This window comes from Arvicola amphibius, chromosome 3 (assembly GCF_903992535.2).
Source record: "Arvicola amphibius chromosome 3, mArvAmp1.2, whole genome shotgun sequence".
Classification (NCBI taxonomy): Eukaryota; Metazoa; Chordata; class Mammalia; order Rodentia; family Cricetidae; genus Arvicola; species Arvicola amphibius.
In genome coordinates this window covers 184124574-184143641 of record NC_052049.1, presented here as the reverse complement: position 1 = coordinate 184143641, position 19068 = coordinate 184124574, and the positions used below count along the sequence as shown (strand labels likewise).

Below are 19068 nucleotides of genomic sequence, written 5' to 3'. Positions count from 1 at the left end.
TATCCAGTTCTGTGATAATTAAGTAAATAAGCAAATACTATGTTAGTCCTAAGTGTGCAGGCTAGACCTGCATTTAGGAGCTGCAGGTTTGAAACTTGTAACAAAAAAAGAGAAGGTGCTATTGTTCTAATAAATGCTTTTAAATGGAAAAGCCTGGAACTTTGTCTTTCTTGTGAGACATGTTGGCAGCTGACCTCATGGAGTTTGAGATAGGCAGACTGAGCGCCAACCTACTTCCTGCAGTTGACACTTGCCCTGGACTTAGAATGTTGCTTCAGAACCCAGGCCAGGCCAGATGAGTCAAGCCAAGAGCTGTTCTCTTGGGCTGAGACCCAGGGGGCGATTGGCTTACCTAGCAGGCTATCTAGCTTGGTGTCTTCGTGGGTGTTCAATCAAAAATCCTTCAGTTTTTTTTAAATGCGGACATTTCATCCGCTGAGGTAAGTCAAAGACACGTCCACATGTCAAGGACACGCTTTGGACCCAGCGCTCCTTAACTGGCAATCTTTGGCAGCTCAGAGAGTGTCTGCATTCACGTGTGAACCACAAACGTGGTGATGACCTTATGCCGACTGTCGTAAGGTGCTCAACAGAGAGCAGACACCAGACAGTTTGTACTGAAGTGGAGCCAAAGAGAAGCGGAAGTAAGTGGGTGGCTTTCTGAGCTGGAACCTTCTGTTGTCTATGGAGCCCTGTACGAAAGGTCAAAGCTAGTGGCATCCTTGGGAAGCCCATGGGTCATGCCCTCTCCCTATAAGATAATGAAGAAGTCAGTATCTTCTAGCAATGTGGAGATGTCTACAGAAGGGAAAGGCCTGCGTCAAGGTCGGATGGATGATGGTGAGCACAGCCGTGGCTGGAGATATGGCTGGAGATGCTGAGAGATGACAGGGAACGTCACAGGGTATGGAGGTGCAGACGATTTAGGGGTGACTCCAGAGCAGGACAACAGTTCTGCAGAGAACCCTAAAGAACTGATGGGGTACCAGGACCTGGAGATGCCTCGGGCAGTAAAGTACCAGCTGTGCAAGCGTGAGGAACTGAGTGTGAGCATCTATAATCCCGGTGCTGCGGAAGCAGAGTCGGGTGGATCCCTGAAGCTCACAGTCCAGCCAGCCAACTAAGGGACTCGCTCAGAAATAAGGGTGAGAGAGTGACTGAGGTAGCCACCAGACATCGGCCTCCATATGCACACATACATAAGCATGTACACTAGCATGCACAAACGTGTATATCCACACGACCACACACACACAGGAGGAAGGGAGGGTGGGAGGATCAGAGAAAGGAGGGGGATAATTAGGAAGATGGCTATGGAGTTGGGGTACAGAACCTTGGCAGTGCAGTCTCTGCATGGAAAAACACGACTCACCATATCACAATGAGGCCATTCAAACAGACATGTCCTAGAACTCTGAACACTGAATCCTCAGGCAGCACAGACAGGGTTCTCAAAGGTTGCATAATTTTCCCTCACAGCGACGAGTCTCAAATCATCGTCCACCCCTGACTCACTTCAACACAACTGGTCAAGGAAGCCCCTCTGCAAACCGAGACTTTGGCAGAGAAGAGATGCTACAGGCGGATCGATGCTAGGACGCTCGGGGAAACAGTGGGGGCAGGGTCCAGTTCTGCAGGCCCTCTGATAGAATGCTCATGCTTTCTTTCACGTGTGGGCACATTACCGACAACCACGACCATCCACTTATCATATGAGTCTGGGGGCTCTCTCTGTCTTATACACCACAAAGAGTACGGAACTATTTCTTTTCTAATTTTAGAGTTGCTTAGAAAATTTGTTTTGCAAATTTTTCACCGTTACTATCTGATGCTAACGTTCGGGGTTTGGGAAATGTTAAAATAACACATGCCAGCACACTTGCGAGGGCTAAAGGCAAAGCCAAGTTTGTGGGTACATTTTTTTCATGCAAAGGTTATGATCATTATACACTGAGTGTGCACATTAGGGTTGTTAAAACTGCAACCATAGGGAAAGAAATAACAACTATGTATAAGTGGGACTTTTGGAATTCTGAGCACGGCTACGGCTCACTGGTGGAACAACATGGAAGATTTCCAGGCTGGTGTGGAGCAAGAAGAATGCAGAGCCGGGGTGAAGCGGGAACCAGGAAAAGCAGGCCAGGAAGGAACAACCATTGTTTCCCCAGGGAAACTGCGGGCGAAGCCTCCTGGCAGCTCCCTCCCATATTCCACACATCCTAAGCTTTGTGCCAGAGCCCACTAAGGCCTCCGATAGCCTCCGTGAACCCGCAATCCTCTTAGCCCCCACGTGTCCCACTGAGCCACGCCCCCACGTATCCCACGGAGCCACCTAGCTCAGTCACACCTTCCTGCTGATCTAAGCCACAAAAAAAACACAGGCAGGAGAGGGAAGCCCAGGAAAAGGATGTGAATGAATCACCGGAACCATTCTACTGCCGAATCTCATGGGTTACAGTGGAAACTTTCAGGGAACAGGGAGGGAGACGGCCTGCGAGGACATCACAGAACCCTTTTCCAGGACAGCCTTCAGGAATGGCTTTGTGGCTATTTGCTTCTCAACCTTCTAAGATCACTGAGATATAAAACCATTACCCGAAAAGTCAGGACAGTGTGATAGAGTTGCCAAACAAACAATTGATTAATTACACACACACACACACACACACACACACACACCCCTCATAATGTTTTAAAGAACTTTATAATTTTGTTGGGCTGCATCCCTGGCTATACACAGCCTATATAGGTTGTGGATTGAACACCTCTGTACATGAGCTAGGTGAGATTTCTGGGAGATACCAATCCTCCTGGCAATGACAGTCAGGGGTGGGGTCAAGGACATGAACAGAGGGGGCAGCATTAGGCAGATGGGACAGGGAAAATTATAGGTACCTGATCTTTCTGGCTTTGATTGTGTGTGTGCCTGAGAGAGTCACAGGAAGACAGAAGTGAAGGAGGGGAGAGGCAGAGAGACAGCACGCATCATTTGGATGCCAGCACCCAGACCGTGGCACCTTCAAAAACAAACCCACAACTTAGCCGTGTACAAACTCATCTGTTACATGTATGCTCAGGTGCGCATGAGCAGTCAGGTTATACACATCCTCGAAGGGAACGGACTCCCACGGGAGCCACATCAAGAACTCACCTTTTTCCCTGATGCCTGGAAAATCTTTATTAAGGTCCCTGATCTCCGGTCAGCTCTAAATATATAAACCTGCGGGACGAAAACAGAAAAACCGAACCTGGTCAGGATGAAAGCGCTGATGGCAGATACTTAACGCTGTCTGCCTGCTGTCCCTCGCAGGTGTGTGTACACAGGTTAACCTGTCCCTCGCAGGTGTGTGTACACAGGTTAACCTGTCCCTCACAGGTGTGTGTACACAGGTTAACCTGTCCCTCGCAGGTGTGTGTACACAGGTTAACCTGTCCCTCGCAGGTGTGTGTACAAAGGTTAACCTGTCCCTCGCAGGTGTGTGTACACAGGTTAACGGTAAGGAAGGCGCCGGCAGAGCTGTCGGCAAGTGCCAATCCTGGGGTGGAAAGGATCTCCACAACTTCTGAACCACATCGTGTGTACCATAGGCCCAAAGAACTCCTCAGTTAGAACTGAGTTATTCAACTCTGGGGGAGGGGATAGATAGGTAGGCTTTCTCTTTAACTCCTTCAGTCCTGGGAGTTAGAGCTTTAATGATGCCACAAGCTAAGACAAAGCGAGGAAGGCAAGCACTGGGGAGAACCTCTCCAACACGATTCTTTCCACATAGCAGTTAGAATTCTGGAGTTTGCATGGATAAACACGGGCTTAGTTTGGGGAAATGAGCAATGAAACATTAAATCCCTTTATGGTGGAATTTTTTTTCAGAGACCCTAGCACTATGAAGCCATTGATGTCTGGTTTGTTTTTTTTAAAGGAGATTTATTGATTTTATTTTATGTATATGAGTGCTTTGCCAACATGTATGTATGTATGTGTGTATGTGCACCATATTGCATGTCTGGTGTCCATAGAGGTCAGAAGAAGGCATTTGACTCCCTAGAACTGGAGATGCAGATAATTGTGAGCCACCATGTGGGTGCTGGGAACCTAACTCTGGTCCTCTGCAAGAGCAACAAGTGCTCTTAACTACTGAACCATCTCTCCAGCCCCTCATTATTATATCTTCTAAATTTATTTCTGTGCTCCCTCTCCACCTTCCTGTGTGTATATGTGTGTATATGTATGTGTGTGCATGTGTATGTGTGTACATATGTGTGTATAAGTGAAAGTGTATATGTGTGTGAACATGTGTGTATGTGTATATATGTATATGTATGTGTGTGTGAATGTATGCCACATGTGTGTGGTGTGGAGAGTCCAGAAGAGGGCATCAGATCTCCTGGAGCTGAGGTGAATGTGAGCTGCATGGTGCAGGTGATGAGAACTAAACTCAGGTCCTATACAAGGGCAGCAAGCATTCTTAACCACTGAGCCATCTCTCCAGTCCCTCTGGTCACATATCATACAAATGTGAGCTCATGAGAACCAGGGTAGAGGGTCCTTTCCTAGGCTAAGGAGCAGCCATGCTGGTATGAAGGCCTGGTGCTAACACACCAGGAGCTGAAAGCACCCAAACCCTAAAGGTCACAATGGAGAAGTCTGGTGGCCCTGCTTCCTCCCCAGACGACGCCATCACCACCGGGTTTTTTTCCTTCCACTGTGTAGAGGAATTCACGTGACTCAGAAAGAGCCAGTTCTGGACTGAGTTATCAGAGTTCAACTGTGCAGTCTCCAGCAGCCTCTGCCTCCGAGCCCTGAAGTATTTGGTTTCGTTTCCAAAGGACCTCTCTGCACAGCCTCAGACTCCTGAAACAGTGCCTGCTGCCTGAGATGACCCAGAGAGGTGACGTCATGAGTGTGTCCCAGCCAAGCCTTGTCAGCTGACAGCTTCTGAGCTCGCTGACTTCTTGGCTGAAGGATGTGGGGTCCAGAACTCAGGGTTCCACTTCTCTGAACCACAGGAGATATGGTCAGACACGAACACTGGTCAACCCTTGGGACGATGAGCCCAGAATTTACACCACTGTTCAGCTTTGCCCAGCACTGGTTCTTGGCTCTCAGCTGGAGTCTCTCTTTGGGAGGGTTAGGGGGAGGGGCCTTGTGGAAGGTTCAGTGGGAGCTGGTCTTGAGGTTAATTTTCTGCTTCTGGGGTACAGATGCTTCCTTTATGACGCCATGCTTTCCGTATTGTGATGGAGTCTATGTCCTCGGACGCTAAGCCATAAAAAACTCTCATTTCTCCAAATAGCTTCTTGACAGGCATTGAGTCGCAGCAATGAAGAAGAATAAGTACAACCAGCATAATAAACGTGGATCTCCTGAGCATGACACTGCCCACAGCCACAGTTCCCCTTAGAGGCCATGATTTCCAGAGAGTCTCAGAGGGCCCTGGACTATAGGGTGTCCCCTACCTTTTTGGCAGCTACACTAGAGAAAGCCATATCAACACGTTCCCTGGCTAGCCCTGGTTACACTGGTCTTGAGAACACAGTGGGTTTTTCTGCTTGCTTTTGTTTTGTTCTGAAACATGGGGAAAACAAGTGAAAATCAGGCATTATAAAGTTCTCAAGACCTCACAGATGAGATCTGATTCCATCAGGTCAGAGTCACGTGGGAAGGCGGAGGCACTTGAGTTAGGACAGCATTGGATGCTCTTCCTCTGGAGGGTACCATGATGTCAAGGACAGTAGTCTTTAAAATCACACCCAAAATCAATTGCAAACATGCTAAGCTTTCAAGGTGTGAACCCTCCAAATGTGACCAGAAGGAGACAGTCCATGGGGAGGATGCCCATCAGTCCATGGGGAGGACTCCCCATCATTCCATGGGGAAGAAGCCCATCCATCCATGGGGAAGACGTCAATCAGTCCATGGAGAGAATGCCCATCAGTCCATGGGGAAGATGCTCATCAGTCCATGAGGAGGACTCCTCATCAGTCCATGAGGAGGACTCCCCATCAGTCCATGAGGAGAACTCCCCATCAATCCATGGGGAAGATTCCCCATCAGTTCATGGGGAGGACTCCCCATCAGTCCATGAGGATAACTCTCCATCAGTCCATGGGGGGGACTCCCCATCAGTCCTCTACTTACTCATGAGCCTGCTGGGAGAGTGTTCAGGACAAAGCAAAATGGAAAAGCCTCTACAGGGCAGCATGCCCCCTCCTCTGCCTGGTATTACATCATGCCTCAGGCTTTTCTCCTCACCTTTCCAATGCCTTCGTCCTGCGGGGCACCTCCTACCACGTCAGTGATGGACGGATGAGAGAAGTGGCCAGCGGTCACTGCGTAGCCTGAACAGGGTGGATAGAAAGTGAGGACATGCTTGAGGGAGGAAGTGAGATAAGAAAAAAATGCAGCTGAAGGAAACATTTCCTGGGTAGGTATTCTATCCAGACAGGATGCTCTAGTTAGTGTTGGGACATCAGCCCTTCTGGAGGACAGATGGCAGCTGTCAATTTCTTCATATTAAATAGTGTATCTCATAAAAATGAATGTTCACAGGGACACTGTGAGGGCAGTAGCTCCTGATTGTTCCTAGGGAACAAGGAGGGTGCTAAGCACCCTGTGTGTTTCTGACTTCGGGAAATACGATTCTAATGACACAGTGCATACACAAAAGTATACAACTCCATGAGTGAGCTTACACATCTTTAGCAGCACAACCCCATCCAGGTCAAGGAAACGGACACAGGACCAGGGGCTCAGCTCAATGCCAGTGCGTGCTTGGTTCAATTCCTCATACTGCAAAGTATTTCAATATCCTTTATTTTTCTTTTTGCGTATAGACAAGACATGGTTAGCCAACCATGCTCAAGATTACCAAGCAAGATTCAAAGCCAACCTGCATGAGTCTGGAGTATCCTGCGGTTAGCAGCTCTGCTGTATCCTTTTTAAGAGAGGTAACAGATACTGATGGTGGATGGATGCACGGCTGGGCGGGCAGATGGGCAGTCAACGAATCTGGGTTTGAGAGGAACCCAGAAACAAAGGGAAAAGGTCATCTGCGCTGGATTTAAATGTCTCCTGCCTTCCTCGGGCCTGGCTGGCAGGCTGAAATCACTCCTCTGGCAAGTAGAAATGTGTATGTTGCTGTCTATTATTCAAGCTTTCCCATGACCTTCAAACCCTAACGCCGCAATTATAATGTTGACTCGTGACACACTTCGGCTGCAATTGCTTTAGCAAGGCTATCTCGTTTTCCACGTGGTTGACGTCTCTCGGCCTGAAGGCTCACATTACCCAAGACTGCCATGAGAGATATCCACCCTCACTACTCCATGCTAATCCCTGCCGCAGATAAAGGCCTCTGGTTTGAACACAGAGAGAAACCACAGGTCCTAAAGTTCTCAGGACCTTTGTTCAAACCTGGAGCCACTGAGGAGCTGTGACTCTCTGTGCCTTCCCTGTCTCAGCGTTGGGTCCCTTATAGTCACTAAATATACAACACCCGGGGAATGTGAGGCAGCCCCATCTCACGGAGCTCACATCTTAGCGGGAGGTTCGATACCAGAGGCAGGGGCTTTCTCTGCAGCACATGGCCTGGGGTTGGGGGCTTCAGCATTCAGACCCTGCATCAGAGACCGTGGTTTACAACTGACTCGCTGCCTATAAGCCATGCGACCTTGGCGAGTTACATAATGTCTTCGCACTTCCTCACCTATTAACCGTAGACGGCGGTGATAACCGCTGCCTTATAAGGCTGTTTCAGAAACTGAAAGAAATCACACACGGAGTCTGGCCCTGAGCAAATGCCTAGTAAGTGGTGGGTTAAGGAGCTGGATGCAGAAACACCCCAAAGCATGTGAAGTGTTACTGGGTTTGTGCAAAATGGCCAATGGCAAGCCACACCCTCCAACTCTTTATACCCTTCCAGCAAGGTATTTCCAGAAATCTCTATTCAAAAAGGAGGTCAAGAGTTTCCCTTGGCTTGATTTATATACAGCAGGCATGGAAGACATTGTCTTGTCATATGAACCGTTCTAAACTTAGTTTAATTTTTAGTCCGCTTTAAGGCCCGGACTGAACTTTTGTTCAGAATTGGTACTGTCACACAAGCAAAGGCAGCCCATCTCTGTGCATGTTTTGCTTGTTTGTTGCTTTTTGTTTTATGAGACGGGGTCTTGCTAGGTTGCCTCAAACTGACCTCCTGCCTCTACCTCTAGAGGGCTAGGATGACAGGATGAGCCACCGTGCCCAGGTTATCTATGTTCTTAAATGAGCATGGCCTCCTACCAGAACCTTCTCTGCCTCCTCCTCTCTCCTTCCCCCTTCCTTCCTTCCTCCCCTCCTTCCTTCCTTCTTTGCTTCCTTCCTCCTACGCCCCTCCCTTCTTCTGAAGCAGCACCTTGCTATGAAGTCTAGAATGACTTAATATTAAATGTCCTTGATTTCCTAAACTTCCTCCTGCGTCTGTGGCCTCAGAGTAGTAAGAACTATGAATACACGCTGCAGTGCCCAGTACAGGATCATTTTTGCCTGGTGGCCGCTAAATTAAATTATGCCTATCTTCTCTCTAGACAATTGAAAAACAAGAGGAGTTCCCAGCGCCTCTGAGGTGATCTCAGCATTGTGTCGCTCGCTATCATGAAAGCTCTGATTCTTCCTGTTTGTACCTGTGATCGGGAAGTAGACACACCATTCAAAATTATCTCTAGGGAAAGCCAGGTTCAAGCTCATTCATTTTGTATCGGGTCATCTGAATGTGGCTGGCGGAGAAAGCAAGGCAAGGAATGGTGGTTCCCCTGGAAGCTCCTCCATCGGGTTGTAATGAAACCATCCAGTTTGGTTTGGGTTTCCTCTATCACCCAGGTATGCAACTAGATGTTAAGAAACTCTAATTAAAGTGTAATTAATTAAGAGTGATGGGTATAAAAGCCCACTACTGCTTCTTCCTGTTAATAAAGCAATAATCCACGGACTTGTGGCAATGATGACCACTGAGCCCGCCTTGTCACCTACAGACCCCCCAGCGACTCACCCAGGTAGGTGTACCGCCTGCTCATAATCAGGTCATCATTCAGTTTATAGTACGTGTTGTCCGTGAGATTCAGCACCTTGACTGTCCCAGCCCAATAAAATGAGCCTGGGGCACCCATGATCACCAGCTCCTAGGGGAAAGAATCCAAAAGGAGACAGCGAGGGTTAGGAGATACATTGACAACCACAGTCATGGTAAAAGATTTGAGAACTGAGTTTACAATTCTACGGCAACACACACAGTACCAGGTCCTGGGCAATCTGGAGTCTATCACGTAGCTAGGATTTTCAGGCCTAAAGAAGAGCTTCCTAAGCAAGGGGACAGAATGAGTGACAGACCAAGTCCCTGTGTTGGGCACCAATGAGGCTGCATGGACCCCTCCCCCACACACCAGCTTCATGCTAAGATAAAACATGAATGGTGAACAATCATGTTCCTAAATCACGTGACTCCAAGATCCAGTGCTCAAGAGGACACAGCAACATCAAGCCTGGTGTCGTGGTAAACTCCTGCAATTCCAGCAGTTGGGAAGTGGAGGCTGGAGGCTCAGGAATTCAGGGTCGACCTTGACTACACAGTGAGTTCAAAGGTACCAGGGCTGCATGAGAAGTTGTCTCAATAAAAGCATCGGCCAGTTAACTGGTTCTGTTGGTAAAGGGGGTTCTGCAAAAGCCAGACCAACCAAGTTCCAGTCCCAAAACCCAGGATGGAAGGAGAGAACTGACTCCTGACCACCACGCATGTACGATGGCAGGCACACCTGCACACGCTTGTGCGCGAGTGCACACACACACTCACGTACGTGCACGCATGTGTCTACATACATACAAAATGATAAATAAATACAATTTTAAAGATGGAAAGAGGGTCCCTAGGGGAGGGAGAGCCCAAAGTGGGGGAGGTATAGGTGGAGAAATAAACAACAGGGAAAAAATAAATTTAAATCTTTTGTAAGTTAATTAAAAAACATACAACATGCACACACATGGTGCGCATACACAGGCAAACATTCAAGTAAGTCTTTAAAAAGAAAATAACTATATTAGGTAAAACAAAAACTTTAGGCACTGAGACAGTCTTGTGGTACCCTTGAAGTTTAACTGAGATTATAAATGTTTTGAATGACAAATCCATATGAATACACACACACAGACCAGGCGGCTGGGGCTCTTTGGTCCCTTCCTCCCTCGGGCGGTAGGGCTGGGCAGGAAGCCTTCTTCCCTCCATCCCATCCTTCCTTCCTCTATGGCAGATCCCTTCCCACAGTAGCCAGGAGGGTGAAGCAATGCACACTCACTGTCTTCACGCCAGTGCAATGCACACTCACTGTCCTCACGCCAGTGCAATGCACACTCACTGTCCTCACGCCAGTGCAATGCACACTCACTGTCCTCACGCCAGTGCAATGCACACTCACTGTCCTCACGCCAGTGCAATGCACACTCACTGTCCTCACGCCAGTGCAATGCACACTCACTGTCCTATCCACCACTCTCCTCATACTGGTGCAATGCACACTCACTCTCCCACCCACTTGCTCTCTTTACACTGGTGCAATGCACACTCACCCTCCCATCCACTCGCTCTCCTCACACTGGTGTGAGAACCGTGCTAGTTCTCAGAGTTTGTCTGAAGGACAAACCATGAGTTCATTAGAGGAGAGAGCCTCTTTCCCTGGCCTCGAGCTTGAAAAGGGATTTGCAGTCGATGCCCACACACAATTGGCACTGGAGGGCATGACCGGCCCCAGGACCGGTCATGTACACAGGGTAACAGGGTCCTCGTTGTTCTAAGCCATGGTTCTGAGCCACAGCAGGAGGCGGCAAAGGCTCTGCAGCCCCCACCCCCCCGAACACCCCGTGAGGGACCCGCTGTTTGCTTGTGATGTGGATTCATCCTGAAGAAAGACTATGCAGTTACTATCGCCTGCTCCCTCCCAAGTGTCACAAAGTATACAAACACAGTCATCTCTTCCTTAAAAACCTTAGATCTGGTCAGAGATCCAGCTGGTTTGTAACGTGCTTGTTCCGCAGGCACGAGGACCTGAGTTCAATCCCAACACCCACAGAAAAATCCAGGCATGGTGGCGTGCACCTAGAATGTTAGTGTGGGGAGGAGGAGACAGGCAGCTTGCTGGCGTTCACTGGTCAGCCAGGCTAATCAGCAAACTCCAGGTTCACTGAGAAACAACTCAAAGAAATAAGGCGAATGTTCCCCTGAGGAACAGCACATGAAGCTGACCTTTGGCATCTATGAATGCACGCACACACGTGCATACATACATACATGTATATATGTACATATACACACACATTAATAACAATAAAATTTAAAGCATAAAGACAAAGCTCCTATTTTCTTCCCCTCTTCTCTTAGCCATTACAACTCTCCCTCATCTCAGTCCACACAGGCAGACTCAGCCAAATCTATGCCCCTCCTGGCCATATTTAAGGGAGACACTGCCTTCCTAGAAGCCTGCTTTTTTGGCCTTTTCTAGTCCCTGTGAGTGGTGTCTGGGTCCTTTTTGGTGCTATTCACAAATGTCAGAAAAATATGATCAACCTAAGCTCTTTGTCATGCAAGGAACAGCTAATGCCAATGTCACACACAAATACACACAAATAAAATACACAGTTGACTAAATCTGCTCCCTCAATAAACAGCATGGGCCTTTCCCCAGGATGTCCCTTGGTTGCACAGTCATCTAGATGTGCCTGTCTGGATGTGCCTGGAAGGAGCTGTCTGTTTTTGTGTGCCTGCCACTGGGTAGTACAGCATCTTCTATTAAATCTGAGCCTAGGAATGTCACCTGACATCTTCATAGTGTGCCGGCCCTTCCTGGTCTCTGCTGGGAGCTTGGCGGATGTCACCACTGATGTTCTAGCCTACAAAACCGGCTCAAGGACACAGGGCATCCATAACTCGGAGATGACCGATGACCTCAGGGACACTGACCCATCCGTCAAGCAGACATCTCGGGTGGGAACGGTCTGGCCCAGCATGGCCACGTCGAGCAAGCTACAGCTCACAGCAGCGGCAGAGTGTGGAGGTCAGCAGGAGGGCAGAGGAGGGGAACGGAGCCTGCCGGATCCTTTCAACTACATTTCCTGTTCAGTTGCAGACAGCTACAGTTCCCAAACTGAGGGAGACGGAGAGTTCAAAGACCTACTGTTTATAAGGGCCCAAAGCCTGGGAACCAGAGCTGAGGCTGAGGTTGAGGCTGAGGCACAGGCAAGCCAGGAGACCTAGATGGCAGAAAGAAGGGCCTTCCCACCAGAGCTGTCCACCCTCTCCTGTGCTCTGGACACTCTGTCCCTACTTATCTGCAGAGCCGCCGAGGAGGCAAATGGCAAGGCACCGAGGTTATCTCCGGCTCTGAGACCCCATTCGCTCCTCCTTCTGGCCACCCTTAGCTTGTACTGCTGCCTGGGCCCAGTGCCTACATTGCCCTGCCCTCCCCACCCTTTGCAATGCCCAGCTCTAATGTCCCCCCTCTCCAACTTACAAGCTGATAGGGCCAAAATGATACACCTGCCCCTCCCCAGGAATCCTTGTCCCTCAGTTCCCAATCAAAAGCTTAATGAATCTGAATTTCTGTCATGAATTGACCCTCTCTTCTGTCCTCACCGGGAAACATCTCCACGCTGAATCACTAAGCCCTAACTCTGCCTGTGGGCAGCCTATGCCTAAGAATATTCTAGAAGTAGCCCTCTGAGTAGCCCAATACCTCATCCTTAAGACTGAAAACATAATATACCAAAGTCATTGTCGGATGCCTTTGGACGCACTGTGTGTGACAAACACTAATGCACAGGGCCTTGTGTGGCACTCAAGTGCAAAGGCACAGTGAGAATGGGTTGTGTCCCGGCAGTAACCATGGCTATGCGTGCAGGAGGAGGTTGGAAAGTAGAAGGGGATAGAGAGGCAGGAGGGCCCGGGAGGCTGCGGACGGCAGGAGTTAGATTTCATCAAAGGCAGATGGGAGGACACTGGGTGTCGAGCAAGGACAACCACGAGGCCCTTGCTGTCTGTAGAGGGTGGTTCCGGGGCACTGCTGTCCTCGGGAGGCCAGGCTAGAGAAAAGATGACAAAGATTTTGCAGTGGGGAGGGAGGATGCAGAGAGAAAGTGAGTCTCAGTGATAGGCATAGATTGGTGGGGTGGTAGAGAAGGAGGCAGGAGAAGATGCTCATTTTGACTTTTCAACTATAGCAAATGGTGTTGCCAACCCCAGGCCCCAGCATGAAATTCTGTGTAGGCCAGGCAGGTCCATCCTTCTGACATCCCAACAGAACTTGTTATCCATGCTTAAGAGCTGTGCAAATGTCATGAATAAAATTGCAAAAGTAAATTTTACATTTTAAATGCATTTGTATTGTCATTGCCATCGAGTCAGGAAAGGATGCTGGTATGAACCAGCGAGGTGATGCTGAAGGCAGAGTCGGAAGCAAAGCACCTGAAGTTTACTCATTTGAGATTGCAGCTCATGAAACCATGTATCTTTTCTTTGTTGCCTCTGGACCAGCTACTATATTACAAGCTGTTTTCTCTTTGACTTCAGGGAGCGTCTCTGAGAACAGGGTGGGCAATTCCACTCCTGACTCAGAGCTGCTCTTTAGAAAGAAAGCCCTGGGACCAGAGAATGTTCTCTCTTGCCCCCTCAATGCCATGCATGCTCCTCTAGGAGGGAAAGGCACAGGGTCCTGAGAGTCAGGCCCTGGACAGTGTGGAATCAGGGCCTCTGTCTCCAAGGAATAGGAGGCCATGGGGTCAGAATGTCAGGGTTCACTTTGCAAACTCCCTCGGGCTACTAGCCAGAGAACATATGGTACCACTCAAGAGAGGACCTAGGCTGGAGTGGAAAAAAAAACCTCCACAAGAATGCAGCTACATGCCACTGTGAATTCACTAAGAACTAATCTGTAGGATTTAAAATGGCTAGACGGGAGAATGTATATTATGTATATTTGACCATAAGTGTTTTAAAAAAAGGAAGAAGGGGCTAGAACGGTGACTCAGCAGTTAAGAGTGCTTGCAGCTCTCCATCAGAACCCAGCACCCAGGTCAGACAGCTCACAACCAACCATGACTTCAGCTCCAGGGAATCTGATGCCCTCTTCTGGCCTCTGTAGACACTGCACTCACACACACATACACATACATTCATACATATACACATAATTTATAAAATGTTATTTTTTCAAAAAATTAAGGATCATGGGAGACAATCTGGGGTCAGCGAGTCAGTCAGTGGGGCTGGTGGCTCTTGTAGGAGTGTCGCAGCCATCACCAGAGGTGATAACATGAAAGACTAGTCACCTGGGGTGTGTTCTAGGGGCAGTCACCTGGTATATGTCCTAGGGGTTAAACAGGATTTGGATGATCTGGCAGTGCAAAGGGACTGACTTTTGGTCTTTGGCATGGATGGTACTGCTGCTTGCAAAACCAAGAGTGAAATGGCATATAGCTGGCATATAGCTGGCATGTGGCTGGCCTGTGGTTGGCCTGTGGATGGCCTGCGGTTGGCATGCAGCTGACCTGTGACTGCCCTGTGATTGGCATGTGGCAGGCATGTGGCTGGCATGTGGATGGCATGTGGATGGCCTGTGGATGGCATGTAGCTGGCCTGTGTCTGGCATGTAGCTAGTCTGTGGCTGCCTGCCACAAAGATGTAGAACCCTAGAGAATATGAGCATTAAATGAGAAAAGTTCCCTGGGGACTGCAATGGCTTACTGTGAAAAGACACGTGGTCAATTCCCTGGGGACAGCAATGGCTCACTGTGTAAAGACACGTGGTCAATTCCCTGGGGACAGCAATGGCTCACTGTGTAAAGACACATGGTCAATTCCCTGGGGACTGCAATGGTTCACTGTGTAAAGACACGTGGCCCAAAGTCTGACTGCCCGAGCTTGATCCTGGAACACGCATGTGGAAGGAGAGAACACTCTCCTGTCATTTTCCGACCACCACACGTGAGTTGTGGGATGCTCTTCCATATACATATGCACACACACAAGATAAAGAGATGCATTTTTAATGGAGTAAACAGTAGCTGAAAATGTCCTGGCAGTCAAAAATCCTTCTGTTCCTGTCACTGGCACACTCCAGAGCCTAAGTCATCACAGTTCAAGCGACGGAAGGCCCGGTGTGTGTAACACTGAGTCTCTCCGCTAAGGAGGTGGAAGTGATGTGGCACCCAGGTGACAGACATATCTTCAAACCGCTGTTAGCTCCTCCCACAGAGCTCAGACCAAGCCAGCTCTGTAGAACTCTCCCCACAAGCCAGCCCAGGTCCGCATACCCAAGCAGTCCCAGCCCATCAGATGACCTTCATCAGGTTTCAAGTCCCCTGGTAGAAACACCAGAATCTACTTACTTGAGCTCAACTGCCCAGGACACCAGAAATCCCATCTCTGGGGCCCCCCAACCACAAAATGGAAAGGACCAAACACCCAGAAGGGAAAAGAAATAAATGCCATGTGGCTGACACCCACCTCAGTGAAGAAGCCTGACATCCCGGCCTGGCAGGAGCCATGTTCCTCCCCATATTTCTTCTTATACTCTGGAGGAAGGGGGAGAAAAGCAGACCACAGCCATGTCAGTGTGTGCCAGGCATGTGCAGATCTGACCACTTCCCCCACGCCTCTGTGGGCTAGGCCCAGAGATGCCATCCAGGCCGAGGCACAGAAAGAAAGTTCAGGCTCTGAAGCCATCGGAGAGCCAGGCTGCCATGTGCCTCCAAGGAATACCTCCATTCATGGGGAGAAAGAGGAGTGACAGGTGACAGCCCCAGCTGTTAGCCAGGAGGCTGGTGGCGGTTACTCCATTGACTTCAGAGAGGGCTAAGGTCCCTAGAGGGCCCAGGGAGCTAAAAACAGGATTAAGAAACGGAACACTGTGAACATTCCCATGTGGAGTCCCCTGGAAGGAGGTCAAACCTCCCAGAGAGACACTCGGTATAGCCCCTGACAATCTGCTTTCTGCTGGGCAGCCAGAAGCAAGTCCCCTACCTGTGGGCTGAGGAAGAAGGGACTGGCCCCAGCTTGTGATGTGATCACACTCTCGAGGTGTGTGTGGCTAGTGTGTGCGAACACCTCATCTGCCTTGTGTGCAGGAAAAGTGAACCAGGACTGGGGAGTTAGCTGAACTGATTAAGATGCTGGCTGTGTAGGCATGACCTATGGTCAGTCCCTAGAACCCATGTTTTCAAAAAAGTGAAGCATGTGCACACTTGCAATCCCAGCGCTGGGGAAGTGGACTTGGGAGGACCTGACCCTTGATGCCTGCAAGCAGATGGCATACGAGGTTGACCTGCCTTCCATGTACAGGAGTGCACAAATGTGCACACACTGACACACATAAACACGCTTGAATATGCACCCACATGCACACTGTACACCCAAAGGCACACCGTGCACCACATGCACACTGTGTACCCACAGGCACACCGTGCGCCACATGCACACTGTGCACCCAAAGGCACACGGTGTACCACTTGCACACTGTGCACCACTTGCACACCGTGCACCACATGTACACTGTGCACCCACAGGCACACCATGCACCACTTGCACACGGTGCACCACATGCACACTCAGCATAGGGGACATTTTTGCTGCTGTTCTGTTAAGCCATGCGGGAAGAGCAGGAGGCCACCTGAGGGTTGCTTAGCCAGCTTCAGGCTTCACCGCTCTTCCTCCCATCGTTTCATTGATTCTCTTGTCCCTAGACACATATCTCTCCATCCATGAGCCAGCAACAATCTCCCAGGGTCACACAGCCACCTCACATGCAGACTTCTGCTGCTGCGGTCTCATGGAGGTTTTACAAAGTGAGTGATTTTGCAAGATCAAGAGGTCACCTGACTTTCTGAAGTCATCTTGGGAGCAGAGGAGGAAGTGGAGTCCTGAGAGGGCCCTCAAGTGGCTCCGGTGATGTGGCAATAATGCTGCTGGAGACTATCAGACTGGGGCTGCCCAGCTAATAGCCTAGTGACCCCCTACCCTGTCCCCAAGGCTCTGAGCGATTCTCTAGTACCATTAAAGGCAATGGAGTTTTTTTGAAAGACACTAAATAAATAATACAAAGGAACAATGAAGTTATGATTGCTACAGATGCTGCTTCCTGAAGCTCTGAGTGTGTGTGCTCCAGGAGGAGGGGAGCAAGGCCCCGGGGAAATAGAAGGAGAAACTAAGTTTCCAACAACACATCACAGAGTCTGTAACATTTTCCAGGAAGTGGTCATTAATCCGGGCTAAATTACAATGCAACATTAATTGAGTTACTCCTCCCCCCTGTGAGGCTACAGTTCCTCCAGCCTTGCCATTGTGAGGAAGACTCCCCAGCTGTCAAAAAACGGCCCAAAATCTCACAGTATGGGCTGAGCAGAAGATAAGGGCAAAGAAATAAATCCTACGTCAATTGCGGGATACAGAAATGATGCTAAGTGAAAATATATCTTGCCTCAGCACAGCATGGGACTGGAGAGATAGCTAAGCAGTTAGTAGCATTTGCTGCTCTTCCAGAGGACCTGGGTTAAATTCCCAGGATCCATGTTAGGCAGCTCACAACTGTTTGAAACTACAGCTTCTGGGGATTGTACATCCTCCTCTGGCACCTGCACACATACACACACACATGCACACACACACACACACACACACACACACAAACATACACATGCGCACATCTTTTTTTAAATAGCACAATAACAAAAATGATCAAAATGCCCAACTTAAGCAGTTACTTATAAAACCTACAATGTCTGATAAGTGGTTTTCACCATTAAAGTTGAACAAGCCGCTGTAATTCTTGCACGTGAGCATGCGTGTGTTTCTGTTTGGATGTGGTTTCCGCACAGGTGCACGGTAAGAACGCGGAGGCCTGAGGCCCCACCCACCCTGGCTTGTTAAGTCACGGCCCTCACTGAACCCCAAGATCACCAATTAGGCTAGGAGTCTCAGAGACTCAGAGTCCCCACCTCACCAGTGCTGAGGTGGCGAGCCCAGACAACCACGATCGCCTTTTTATGGGCATGCTCCAGGGCCAGGCACTTTACAGATGGAGCACCTCCCTGCTGCTGCAACTGTAGACCGCGAAACAACCAAGGAAACTCGGACTTTAAGAGTCCAGAGAGACCATCTCGCCTGACACAGTTCAGCCTTTAAATCCGCCACAACAGCTATGGCGTGCAAATGTTACACCTTTTAAAGAGCTCCAAGTCTCTTTATGGCTGGGACTCTAAGTTCACAGAGAAACATCACCATGCCTCCCTCAATCCTTCAAACTGCGAGGGTGGGAGCTGAGGTTTCTGAGTCGGCCCCATCCTGGCCCAGGCTAATGTCCTACAGGGACGAGGTACTGCAGCTTCAGGTAGCAGGAGGTGCCCGTTGGAAGGCCACTGGCAATGGCTTAGACATTTCTAAAGTTACCAGGTCTGGGCCTGCCTGCTCTGGAGGCTATGGAGTGAGGATGAATGTGGAATCCTTGCCTGGACCCCACTACTCAGAAATCCCTGCTAGAGGACAGGCCATATCCCAGCCTCTCAGAAACCTCTACGCTGATGCCGCAAACTCTCTCACTGTGAAGGAGGCTGTGTGCTTTCTTTGGCCTCCTGCCACACCCTTACCAGATACACCTGGGGGCAATGGTAGCCTAGTTCCTCTGTTCTGGGAGGCCTCAGCTTTCTAGATATCAGAGGAATCTACAGCCTTCCAGACCCCCCCCCCCCCCGCCCAGCTTCTCTGCCCAGGTGACTTTCCAGGTAAACACAAATGATATACTTCCCATCACAAAGATGGTAAGCTTATTCGCTCACCATCTTCAATGCTAGCCTGCATTTGCCCGACTACACTTGACTGCTGTGTGGCCTGGCCATATACTTACACTAGACTAGAGACCAGGAAGAAATACACAAGGTCCAGGCATGGTTGGTTCTCCTGTCACCAAGGTCCTGAACTCTGAAATCTCTCTGCATCCCAGACCTTCTCACCTGCCTTTCTGACCTCCAGCCAGGTAGGCTCCCAGAAGGCTTTGTGCACCATG

The 19068-nt window shown here is 49.4% G+C and overlaps 1 protein-coding gene across 1 annotated transcript in view; it reads right to left on the bottom strand.

The window, feature by feature from the left end:
- Positions 1–19068, bottom strand: part of Itga9 (integrin subunit alpha 9) — a 299897-nt gene that overhangs the window by 239467 nt on the left and 41362 nt on the right. Inside the window, 4 exon segments of the mRNA XM_038323365.1 lie at positions 3152–3220; positions 6251–6336; positions 9024–9153; positions 15519–15586. Coding sequence (XP_038179293.1) covers positions 3152–3220; positions 6251–6336; positions 9024–9153; positions 15519–15586 — 353 coding nt within the window.